The sequence below is a fragment of the Hyperoodon ampullatus genome, assembly GCF_949752795.1.
Source record: "Hyperoodon ampullatus genome assembly, chromosome: 11".
NCBI lineage: Eukaryota > Metazoa > Chordata > Mammalia > Artiodactyla > Ziphiidae > Hyperoodon > Hyperoodon ampullatus.
In genome coordinates this window covers 28,152,738-28,166,113 of record NC_136924.1, presented here as the reverse complement: position 1 = coordinate 28,166,113, position 13,376 = coordinate 28,152,738, and the positions used below count along the sequence as shown (strand labels likewise).

The window sequence follows — 13,376 nt, the reverse complement described above, 5'->3', positions numbered from 1 at the left end:
AATAGTGCCTCCTTTATAGGTTTGGGGTTGTTGTGAAGATGAAATGAGTTAATACACGTTAATTCATCGAAGTACTTAGTCCCTGGCATAGAATGAGTATTCAATAAATATTAAATATTATAGTGCTCAATAAATGATAGCTAATGGCCATAGAACTATAATAATAATTATAACAACAAATCAGTTAGTATCCAGTTCTCTTAGTTACAGTCTGGATCCAGTCCTCTTTCCATAAACCGACCCACAAAGCACCTGTACCTCCCATCGTACACCCCACTGCAATACAATAGTTTGTTTACTACTCTGCATCTGCCCTCGCTGATACCCCACCAACACCTCCACTCCCCCCACAAACCCTACCTTCAGGCTGCAAAGTCTGTGAGAGCTTTTATCTCATTCACCTTTGTGTCAAAGTGCACAAATGATAAATGTATACTCGTGTCACCTGGATGTGCGGCATTTTTTTAAACTCTTCAATCACACATTCACAGACTGTCTCTTGCTTTGTGTCATTTCCATAGATGCTTGATATCATTGGGGGTGGGGGGGTCCCTAATTTTGTCATAAATGAGAATTGCAACTTCAGCTTTTTTGCCAGGAGTGCTGCTCGCATACACCCTTATAACCAGCCTTCACTTCCCCCTTTCACAACCTGGGTTTGATCTCTTTATTAGGTGGTCACTCTCTATGGCTCATCATTACTGAATAGCTCCATCCCTCCTGGAGAACCACTGGAAATTAAAGGTGCCAAGAAGCCTGGTCTTGTTACCAAAAGCGGCCTTGTTCTTTTTGGTAACGATGGAAAAGCAGTGAGTGTTCAACATGGTTACCTCTCAAATAACTTTTTTGGTTTCCTTTGATAACCCAAGCTATTGAGGGACTAGCTTTCACAGGGTAGTCTGGCTTTGCAGTGGGATGTGGGAGCTCAAGGTGTCTGTGCTCCATTTCTCTCTGGGGATGATCTGGTTCTTGGTACCTTGATGAGAAGAAGGCTTCTCAGGACGGGCCCCGAGGACCCGCACAGCCTGGTTTGTGATACAGTAGAAAGATCTTGGAGTTTAGTCAGGAAACAGGTCGTGAATCCCTGCTCTGCCACTTACTGGTCTTGGGCAGGACGCCTCTCCCCTTGGAGGCTCAGTTTCCGCATCTGTAAAACAGAGAGAGCCTTCCCACTGGCAGAGTCTGGGAGGATTAGATGGTGTGGCCCTCTTTAGAGGCTCCCTCCTCTGCTCACCAGGCAGGCGCCCCCCCACCACTCTGCCTGTGCTTGGGAACGTGGACTCTGGGCCTCTCTGGGCTTTTGGGCAGCTTCCCAGTGAAGAAAGCAAAAGGGAATTTGCAGCTCACAGGCACTTTCTGATGGCTTACAGGATAGATCAGTTACTAAGATTGAAGGCTTCAGAGTCCATCTAGTCCTGGGTTGTAACCCCAGCTCTGTTACTCGCTGTGTGGCACTGGGCAAAGTACTTAATCTCATTGAGCCTCTATTTCCTCATCAGTAAAATGGGGATAATAAGGACACCTGCCTCCATCAGGATTTATGGGATTGAATAAGATACTTCAGCATATACATACTTAACACAGTGCATGCTGCAGAGTAAGTGTTCAGAAGATGGCAGTAGTAGTAATAGTAGTAGTACTTGTACTAGTAGCAGTGGTAGTTGCAGTAGGCTTTAGACCCAATACCTATATCCGAATGTCAATTTTGGGGGTGCTTATCATCCATTTTGAGATATATCTACCCATATACTTAACTTCCTCCTTTCTGCTGCCATGGCTGAAATACCATTTCAGTTCTTTTACACATAACAGTGAGTGCTTTTAATCCATATTTTTATATTTGTCAAATAAGCTGCTTCTTATACCCATATAAGACTCCTCCCACCAGTCTCACTTTTGAATTGTCCTAATCCTCAATTCTTCTGCTTGTTTTGTTGTTATTTTATAGCTGATGGTGAGAAATCTTCAGTTTGAAGATGGAAAAATGATTCCTGCCTCTCAGTACTTTTCAGCGGGTGAGACATCAGTGGTGGAACTTACAGCCGAAGAGGTGAAGGTGGCGGAGACCATCAAGGTGAACACGTGAAGTTCTTAATGTTGCTCTTTCTTTTTTTTTTTTTTTTTTTTGCGGTACGTGGGCCTCTCACTGTTGTGGCCTCTCCCGTTGCGGAGCACAGGCTCCGGACGCACAGGCTCAGCGGCCATGGCTCACGGGCCCAGCCGCTCCGCCGCATGTAGGATCTTCCCGGACTGGGGCACAAACCCGCGTCCCCTGCATCGGCAGGCAGACTCTCAACCACTGCGCCACCAGGGAAGCCCTTAATGTTACTCTTATCTTGGAAAACGAAACCATTTTTGTTAACTGGTACCATTAATCCTCAAAGTAGTTGGGATGGAACTTTTATTTCCTCTTTTTCGTATTAGCTGCAAAAGGAAATCAGTGCCAAAATTTATACGCACATTTATTTGTCACTCACATAAATCATCCAAGGCAGTTCTAGGTTGGCCTGGGGGTTAGGGGTGAAGCTGGAACATGAGGGTTAGGGGTGGAGTCAAGCAGGAACCCAGGCTGGGTTATCTTCAAGGTCCTGCTGGGGGTCATCTCCATCCCAGACAGCCAAGAAGAGCACAAGAACACAGAGAATTGTGTGAAGGAGGTTTTTCATAGGACAAGCCTGGGAGTACAGGTCACTTATATTCATATTCACCGGCTAGAAGTCAGTCACACGGCCGCCTCTAACTTGAAGAGATGCTGAGAATTGTAATCAATCCAGGAAAAGAAGTAGGTTTGGTGAGAAGCTAACTAGTCTCTGCCACAGTGTTCTACATGGCAGCTCCCTCATAAAAGTTTCCCTTGTGTAGGTCATCTGGGCTGGAATTTTAAGCAACGTCCCTGTTATTGAAGATTCAACAGACTTCTTTAAATCTGGAGCAAGCTCAATGGATGTTGTCAGGTAAAACCACCACCTTACTGACTCATACCTCTCCACCAGGGATTTTGACTTTGACTTTGACTTTGAAAATCAAATTGAAATCCTTTGTACTGGTTGTTATCACTCTATTGTACCCATCTACTGTATTTCTCTTTTCTTCATCTTTTTTGGTTTGTTTGTTTCCATGGTCAAACACATGTCTTTGTTCCCTTCTCTTTGTTGCTAACCAGGAGTTATTTTCATATTTACTATACACCTAGAAAACAACCCTTCTAATTATTTGTTTCATTTAAAAATCTGTCTTCATATTTCTTAGTTGATTCTCCTCCAGTTAGAATTGGGAAGTTCTGAGTGAGAAGGTTAAAAAGGATTTCCCTATATAGTCTCACCTAAAAGGATACCTAACATTGATTATGCTTACCCCAAATCTTTTTCTCCTATCTCCCTAAGTTACCCAGTATGATATATCTAGAAGGAGGATTGTCAGACTTCTTGCAAAAGTGAGGGTAATCACTCTACAGTCAGAATTTCTCTACAGAGGTTTCAAACAAGTAGAAAGGGCTAGAGGACTAGAAAGCCACCCTCTATGGCATGAAGAGCAGACCAGGATCCTAACAGTGGCGAGTCTTGCAGAGGTGCTTTTCCTTTGAGGGCCACACTATGGCCATTTACTAAATAAACAAGGTAAACTCCTCTTGACAATCCTTCATGTCAGCAAAGCAAGTGTTCTTGATGAACATTCTGTCTATTTATTTATTTATTCATTCATGTATTTAACAAAATTTATTGAACATTTACGACATCAGGAACAGTTTTTTGCACTGGGGATACAGTCATGAACAAGACAAAGTCCCTTCATTCGTGGATCTTTTTTATTCCAATCATCAAAAACAATCCTCTCAGGAGCAAATATCATTATCAAAAGTTAAAAGTTTTGGTTCCTCAAGTTACAGATTTCTCAGCTATGGTTCATGAGTTCCCAGAAACTTCTCATTTGCTCAACTAAAGATTTCAATACTGTACTTTTAACACTAGTTTTTTGCTAACAAGATACTCCTGCAGGAGTTACCCATTTCCTGTTTGAGTGTCTGACTTACCATAATCATCTGATATTATTATCTTGGACTACCAAGGCACCTCATCTCTTTTAGGGAATAAATGGCTGAGCAACCCCTGTGGTGAGCTTTCTAGTACACCTCTGTCTGGTACACCTTTGCTACTCAAGAAATGTCAAATTAGAGCTATGATTTGAAAAATTAACAGTGAAAAATCAAAGGGTTGAAAAGGACTTTACGAATTATATTAACCTTCCCGATGGTTCTATTTAGTACCTATCTTAGCCATGTAATACAAACAAATGTTTGTTTTATTGTTTCACAGGATCTAGAGAAAATATTCTACAGTATGACTTTGGTTTCTTATAATCGTCACAGTTCAGACATTTTCCTTATTTCTTATTCCTTGAGTATTTTGAAAGGAAAGAAACTGATTTTATGTGCCCTTTATCATCTTGCTTGCAAGTAATTAAGATGTCTTTGCCTTGATTTCTTGTATTTCTAGTCATGTATAAAAAAAATTGCTGGGACTTCCCTGGCAGTCCAGTGGTTAAGACTCCGCACTTCCAATGCAGGGGGTGCAGGTTCAATCCCTGGTCGGGGAACTAAGATCCCACATGCCACGCGATACAGCCAAAAATAAATAAAATTTTTTTAAATAAATAAAAAGTTTAAAAATTGCCACAGTCCTTCAAGACAGCTTAAAATTTTTTTCTCCCAATTTTATCAATTTATCTGATTATTATCATAGAAGATCTCATGGGATATAAATAGGCATGTGACATACGTCCTTACTTCAAAGCACGTTAAATGTAATCACAGTCCCTCTAAGCTCTTTTAAAAATGTAAGTAACATGAGCTGGTTCTTCCTTTCAGGCTGGTTGAAGAGATAAGACAGAAATGTGGAGGACTTCAGTTACAGAATGAGGATGTTTATATGGCCACCAAGTTTGAAGACTTCATCCAAAAAGTCGTGAGGAAACTGAGAGGAGAAGATCAAGAAGCGGAGCTAGTGGTGGATTATGTAAGCCTGTCCATGGTGTTGAAAACCTAAATCGTTAAGACCTTCATACTATAAAAGAATGCTGTACCTTTCATCCATTTGTTTCTACATTTACAACCTTTTTAAAATGACAGTTTTATTGAGATTATAATTCAGATACCATACATTTCACCCTTTTAAAATGTATAATTCATTGGTTTTTAGTATATTCACCGAGTTGTGCAACCATCACCACTATCTGGTTATGGAACATTTTTATCACCTCCTAAAAAGAAACCCTGTATCCCTTGGCAGTCATTCTCTGCTCTCCTCTCTAATTTACTTTCTGTTTCTATGGATTTGCCTATTCTAGACATTTCATATAAATGGAATTATGTAATAAGTGGCCTTTTGCAGCTGGCTTCTTTCACTTAGCATAATGTGTTCAAGGTTCATCCATATTGTAGAGTAGATTATCACTTCATTCCTTTTTCCTAGCCAAGTAATAGTCCATTGTGTGGATAAACTACATTTTGTTTATCCTTTCCTCAGTTGATGTACATTTGGACTGTTTCTACTTTTGGGCTATTATAAATAATGCTGTTATGAAAATTCATGTATATGTTTTTGTGTGAACATATGTTCTCAGTTCTCTTGGGTAAATATCTAGAAGTGGAATTGATGAGTCATATAGTAACTCTATGTTTAACTTTTTGAGGAACTGCCCATCTGCTTTCCAAAGTGACTACACCATTTTACAATGCCAGTAGCAGTGTAGGAAGCTTCTAATTTCTTCATGTCCTCACCAACATATGCTATTGTCTGTCTTTTCTCTTTCAGCTGTTCTAGCAGGTGTGAAGTGATATCTTGTTCTGGTTTTGATTTACATTTCCCTAATGACTAATGATAAACATCTTTTCATGTGCTTATTGGCCACTTGTATGTCTTCTTTGGAGAAATACCTATTCAAATATTTCACCTGTTTGTTTGTTTTTTGTCATTGTTGTTGTTTCTTTTGTTTTGGTTTGGTTTTTTGGGCCTCACCAAGCAGCTTGTAAGATCTTAGTTCCCTGACCACGGATGGAACCCAGGCCCCTGGCAATGAGGACACCCAGTCCTAACCACTGGACCACCAGGGAATTCCCTCAAATCCTTTGCTTCTTTTTTAACCGGGATATTTGTCTTTTTAATTTTTGAGTTGTAGGAGACCTTAGTATATTTTGGATACTAGACCCTAATCAGATTTATTATTTGTAAATATTTTGTCCCATTCTGTGGGTTTTCTTTTCACTTTTTTGATAGTGTCCTTTAACACACAGAAGTTTTAAAATTTGATTAAGTCCAATTAATCTGATTGTTCTTTTGCCACTTGGGCTGCTGTATGTCTCGTTTTCTGCCTTTTTTGCTCCTCCACCCCTTTACTGCTCTCTTTTTTGTTAAATGGATATTGTCTAGTATGCCAGTGTAATCTCGTTTGCTATATATTTTTATTTTCTTAATGGTTGCCTTGAGGATTCCAAGAGACGTTTTTCTTAAAACATTCTAGCTCAGATTAATACCGGCTTAATACCAATAGTGTAGAAAAAATTTGCTACAGTATAGCTCTGTTCCCTACCCCCTTATTTGGGCTATAACTGTCATACAAATACATCTTTATACATTATAAGCCCACCAACATAGTTTTATAATTATTGCTTTATGCAGTTGTCTTTCAAATCAGATAGAAGAAGAAAAGGATTTAAAAACAAAAATACATTTATACTGACTTATACTTACCTTTGTCAGTGTTCTTTGTTTCTTCATGTAGATTTAAATTACTGTCTAGTGTCCTTCCATGTCTGCCGGAAGGACACTTTTTAGTACTTTTTGAAAGGCAGTGTGCTAGCGATGTTCATGTGCTAGCAATGTGCTAGTTTCGTTCATTTGGGAATGACTTAATTTCTCCTTTGTTCTTGGAGGGTATTTTTTGCTGTATGTGGAATTTTCGGCTGACAGTCTCTTTCTTTCAGCACTATGAATATATCATCCTATTGCTTTCTGGCCTCCGTGGTTTCTGAGGATAAGTCATCTGTTAATTTCATTGAGGATCCCTTTTATGCGATGAGTTGCTCCTCCCTTGCTGCTTTCAAGATTCCCTCTTTGTCTTTGGCTCTTGACAATTTTTATATGATGTGTTTAAGATGGATCTCTGAGGTTTTTCTACTTGGAGTTTATTGAGCTTCTCGGACGTGCAGATTAATGTTTTTCATCAAATTTGGGACATTTTCAGCCATTATTTCTTCAAATATTCTTTCTGCCCCTCTCCCCTTCTCCACTCATTCCTGGGACTCTCATTATGCATATGTTGGTACATTTGATGGTGTTCTTCAGGCTTCTAAGGCTCTATTCATTTTTTAAAATTATTTATTTATTTATTTTTAAAATTTATTTTGGCTGTGCCGGGTCTTCATTGAGGCACGTGGGATCTTTAGTTGTGGCATGCAGACTCTTAGTTGTGGCATGCGAACTCTTAGTTGCGGCATGCGAACTCTTAGTTGCAGCATGCATGTGGGATCTAGTTCCCCAACCAGTGATTGAACCTGGGCCCCCTGCATTGGGAGTGCGGCATCTAACCCACTGGACCACCAGGGAAGTCCCTCTATTCATTTTTTAAATTCTTTTTCCCTCCTATTTTCAGACCGGATATCTCTATTGACCCATTGTCTGGTTTGCTAATTCTTTCTTCTGCCTGCTTGAATCTACTGTTGAACCTCTCCAGTGACTTTTAAAATTTCAGTTATTGCACATTGCTTTTTTATGGCTGGGTAGTATTCCATTGTTTATATGTATATGTATATATATATGCCACATTTTCTTTATCCATTCATCTGTTGATGGACATTTAGGTTGTTTCCATGTCTTGGCTATGTAAATAGTGCTGCTATGAACATTGGGGTGCATGTATCGTCTCAAATTTAGAGTTTTGTCTGGATAAATGCCTAGGAGTGGGATTGCTGGATCATATGGTAACTCTATTTTTAGTTTTTTAAGGAACCTCCATACCGTTTTCCATAGTGGCTGCACCAATTTAATTCCCACCAACAGTGTAGGAGGGTTCCCTTTTCTCCACATCCTCTCCAGCATTTGTTATTTGTAGACTGCTTAATGATGGCCATTCTGACCCATGTGAGTGGTACCTGATTGTAGTTTTGATTTGTATTTCTCTAATACTTACTGATGATGAGGAGCAAGCTACCCTCTTGCTATTTTTTGTTTCTTTTCTAGGCATCATCAATTTCTCTATGTAAAATAATTTCTGAAATCATTAAATTTCCTTTTTAATTCCTTCATTGATGTGGGATTTTATGCCAATAATGCTCTTTCACATATATAATTTTAATTATGTCTCTTAATAACTGTATGAAGCAGGTATATTATCCCCATTTTATTGTTGAAAAAACTGAGTTTTATAGAGGTTAATGGACTAATCTAAATTCACTTGCCAGCTAATAGTAGAGAGTACAATTTAAGCAACACATATGTAAGAGAGGGAAAGTGAAAATGGGGAAGAACACTGGAAAGAAAACTTAAAATGGCACCAGTGTAAAAGGAAACCTATTGACAGGCAATTTCAAAACTTTGAACGATAGCAGTTGGTGCACTCCACAGATGTTGCCACTAGATGGTGGTGTTTCCATTATCTTGAGGACTTCTGAGTCATATTTCATCTCTATGAAGAAGAAAACAGATCTTTATAAAGCTCTCCCTAGAGTACTTCGGTCATCACAGAAGCTGACCTCCTGTCTCAATGGCCAATCTAAGCATCATGAGGCCTAAATATTACATACGCTTGTCTCTTCTGGACAGTTAGCACTAGAATCCCATTGACTTAACGCCTCCTTCTGCATTAGTGAATAAGCTTCTTTATTGCTATTTGGTATCAAATGCATATGCACAGAAATCCATTGAATCTATTAATATAATTCTCTCTCTTAGATTTCAAAGGAGGTCAATGAAATGACAGTAAAAATGCCATATCAGTGTTTCATAAATGGACAGTTCACAGATGCCGATGATGGAAAGACTTATGACACCATCAACCCAACAGATGGATCTGTGAGTAATTTCTTAGCATGTGTAGTGACCACTGATCATGGATTTTTTCATTTATACACTGTTATAAAACAGTCTTAAAAAGTTACTTATTCTATTACTCTGCCCCTGAGCACTTAATATAAATGTACTTCATGCATTTCTTTCAACTATTCAACTATTCAACTATTTCAACTATTTCTGGTACTGGCTGCTGTTAACTACAGTAACCAACTTTAAAGAATGAATATTTATGATGAATTTAGATGGATCACTATACGTATACACATCAGAAGCACAATTCCACATAAAGCTATATGTGTGAAAAAAAAAATCTCAGACTTTGCAAGCTCGTGGTGAGAAATTCAGCTTCCCCAAAGCAAGAGAAGAAATACAGTTTCCTAAATGTGTCTTCTCATAGTGTAGTGTGACATGCGAAGTACTAAAGTTTAGGCTCATAATTTTCATGTTAAAATTGTTTTTTTTTCTTTACTATATTACTGGAAGTATTGATTTTCCATCATAAAAATTCTTTGAATTTTATAGTATAATAATTAATCTCAAGAAACCTAATTACATATCTCCATATATAAATGACCTAGAACCGATTTTTTCCTACCTTGAAATAGACGATATGCAAAGTATCCTATGCCTCTTTGGTGGATGTTGATAAAGCAGTAGCAGCAGCCAAAGATGCTTTTGAAAATGGTGAATGGGGAAGAATGAATGCACGAGAAAGAGGAATATTGATGTACAGGTATGATTTTTAAGAACACAGCCTGTGGCCTTTGGGTACTGACTAACATTGCCGAGATTTTAAAAATTTCTTCAGAACATTCTAGCATGCACCTGTTATATAGCATGTCTTTTGCTCCTTGCATCCTATAAAATCCCATATGTATGAGTTCCTGATTTTTGTACTGTTGCTTGTTTCAGTCAGTGTCCCTGTACCGGAAGAAGTTTAGTAAAGGACTATGTATTTGTAAAGATGTGAGCAAGGTCAAGGGAATCCGTCAAAGGATAATGAAGCACCCAGGCAGGGGTAGAACAGGGGGAAGGTGCTCTTACTCCAAGGCCTGGGGGGACAGAGGAAGGAGCTGTTACTAGAATCAGGTAAGATCTATAGCTGTAGGAGAAGACCACACCACAGCGGGTTTGGGTAGTGGGACGCAGCATCTGTCGATCTACAGCCCATCACAGAGGCAACCAGCGGATTCAAATCCCAGACCCTTTTATCCTCCAGTTCACCAGTCTCCTGGGGGTGCCTCCCACTGGCCCCTCATTAGCCATGCCCAGTGAGAGAGCACGGGAGCCTGTGATGTAGTCTATAAAGGTCATCCTCCAGGGGTGACAGAGCAGGGTGGAGATGAGCAGCACAGGGAGAGCATCCAGCACCCTGCTGTTTCCAAAGGGAAATTTTAAATCTACTTCCTGTGTAGGGAGTAGAAGCAAGGAGGAAAAACACTAAGGCCCGGAAAGGGTATTATAAGTCGGTAGCTGAGTATGCCAAGAGTAATCAGATTCGATCATAAATTCAGTTTTCTACTTGCTAAAAGCCAAATCGCTGACTTTGTCCAAAGATTTCTTGGAACAGGATCTGAAAGAAACATTAGGGAGGAGGATTTCAAGCCTGACTTTGGAATGGTCCAAAGGGAACATCTCAGAACCACTAAAGGAAGGAAGGAAAACAAATGGAGGAGGTGAACACAAAAGATGAACTTTGACTATTTCATAGTCATTAGACAGTCCTGTACTTATCTTGCCAAAGAAACTAGACACCACACAGAAACCTGTTGCAGTGTTTACCATTCATTCCATGTTTTTCTGTCTTTGTCCTTTTCAGCTAGTGTTGGAAATATTTCTGTCCCAACCAGAAATCCTCAAGTGTTCCTGGGTTCTCTAGGAGTGTGGTTTGCCCCGTAACATCTCGCAGTATATTCATGAACTATCCACATTCCCACTGTTTTCTGTCATTGATCTCCTTGGATTACTGTGGCTCAATGACTATTTTACTGCTTATACATCTATGATGCAAATGATACAGACTTCCAACACCCTCTGTTTCTTCATTATAACTCTTAAAACAAATTATTAATGAAATTTTTTGTTGAATGTCTGTCTTCCCTACTAGACCATGTTCTCCATAAGGACAGAGACCTGGTTCATTTGTGTTCACCTCTGAGTTCTCAGCCCTTAGGATGATGCATTAAATGCAGTAGAGACTCAATATTTGTTGAATGAATTTCTTTATGCATACAGACTAGCAGACATACTGGAAGAGAACCAAGAAGAGCTGGCAACCATCGAAGCCCTCGATTCAGGGGCTGTCTACACCTTGGCTCTGAAGACTCACATTGGAATGTCTGTGCAAACATTCAGATATTTTGCTGGCTGGTGTGACAAAATTCAAGTAAGTGCAAATGTTGTTTGTCTCCATGTAGATCATTCCAAGAGGAAAAGGGACGAATGTTCATTAGTCTGTAAAGACACTTTGTCAGAGCCACCCCTTATGTAGGTTTTCTCATCTTATCCTTATAACAATCATCTGAGGTAAGTGGATATCTATTAACTCTTATTACACGTGAGGAAGTTGAGGCTTGAGGACAATGAATGACTTACCTATGGTCACATAGTAAGTAAACCATAGAGCTAGGATTTGAACTCAAGATTTTCTGAACCTAAAATCTAATGATGTTCTTTGTACTTTACTATAATGTCTCTTGAGAGCATCTAACAGTCTTGTTGGCATATAGAGAGAAGCCTGGTATCATGGAGGAATTGAAAACTCAAATACCTATAGAGGTCAGAGAGCTAACATAGATGGGCTATGCAGACTGGTTATAAGAAAAAGATTTTAAAGACATGAGTTCGATAAAAATTTCCATTTCCTTTTTTCTACAAGAAAATAAATATTACATGTGTGATGATAAATGGCAACTATACGTGGCTTTGGTATTAGGATACAGAGGGAAATAGGGCTTGAAGCAAACAGCAGAATGCATGCCACTCATAGACTCATGGTAACCATTGAAGCACCAGCCATCACAGCCACATTCCCAGCAGCAAGGAGGAAGTGGGGAAGAGGGAGAAAGGTAAAGGACTTTAAAAAGCATTCCGATCCTCCTACACCTTGTGCTTACATCTCCCATTGGCCGTCTCTGCTAAGGAGACTGGGAAACATAATATTTTATCTGGGCACATTGCTGCCAAAACCATTAATATAGAATCAGAGAGAACTGGTTCCAAGCCTCAGCTTTGACACTTACCAGCTATTGTTGTAAAAGTTATTTACCTCTCTGTGCCTTACTTTCCTCGTCTGTAAAATGGTCACAATAATCCATACCTTGCAAGTTATGTTATGAGGATTAGAAACAAGTGTTTATATAATGGAGGATTAAAGTCTGCACCATAGTAGGTCTTGCACATAAATGTCATTTTTATTATTGTTCAGCCACAAAATCATACATATATAAGTATTTAGTAAGAGCAGTTCAAGTCCATCCTTCATCCTCAATTATGAAATCCAAATTGCTGTGAAACCTGAAAATTGATTTCTTTGATTGGTTCAGACTCATTTGGCGCCAAAACATGACCTGAACCAAGATGAGTCTATAATCTTTATTCATATCACTTAGAGTGAATATTCATATATTTCACTGAATAAATATTAATATGCTTGATTATGGGGGGCTTCCCCAGGCCTTATTGGAGGTTATAGATATAATAACATTGTATTATACATTATACAATACATTATATTATACATTATACAATGTATATGTATACATTATACAAGGTATATACATTATATTATGTTTCTAAAGTCAAAAAATTCTGAATCCCAAAACACACCTGGCCCCAAGGGTTTCAGATAAGAGACTGTACACTTACTTGTATTAGTAACAGCAATAATATTTTATGTGGCAAAACAGATGTACAGCTTCAGTTAAAGACGACTGTCATGAATCAGTTGGGATCAAATTTGGCTGCGTATAATAGAAAACCCAACTAAGAAGTTTGTTTTTATCTCACTTTCAGGAGTCTAAAGGCAGGCAATCAAGTCCAGTGTGTGAGATAAAGATTCCTGCTCTTTATTTCTTTGCCAGGGCATCCTTATACCATATGATCTCTACCCTCATGGCTGCATCTTGGTCTCTTGATAACCACTGCAGTGCCAGCCTTTTTAGCAACATTCTGAGCAGGAAGAAGGAAAAAGTGAGAGTGAGGGGAAGAGTAAAAGAGCACTTGTCCAAGCTGAGTCAGCCTACTTTAAAGAGTGTTCCCCTTTCAGTGCTTTGTGCTTACGTCTTCCATTGGCCATCCCTACCTGCTATG

At 39.1% G+C, this 13,376-nt stretch overlaps 1 protein-coding gene across 1 annotated transcript in view; it reads left to right on the top strand.

Annotated features, from left to right (window-relative positions):
* Window positions 1-13,376, top strand: part of ALDH1L2 (aldehyde dehydrogenase 1 family member L2) — a gene marked incomplete at its 5' end in the record, with an annotated part of 52,991 nt that overhangs the window by 19,665 nt on the left and 19,950 nt on the right. The window contains 7 exons of the mRNA XM_079715474.1: window positions 675-809; window positions 1,949-2,074; window positions 2,863-2,954; window positions 4,865-5,012; window positions 8,946-9,065; window positions 9,671-9,798; window positions 11,301-11,451. Of these exons, the coding sequence (XP_079571600.1) occupies window positions 675-809; window positions 1,949-2,074; window positions 2,863-2,954; window positions 4,865-5,012; window positions 8,946-9,065; window positions 9,671-9,798; window positions 11,301-11,451 (900 nt within the window). The remainder of the gene's footprint in view (window positions 1-674; window positions 810-1,948; window positions 2,075-2,862; window positions 2,955-4,864; window positions 5,013-8,945; window positions 9,066-9,670; window positions 9,799-11,300; window positions 11,452-13,376) is intronic.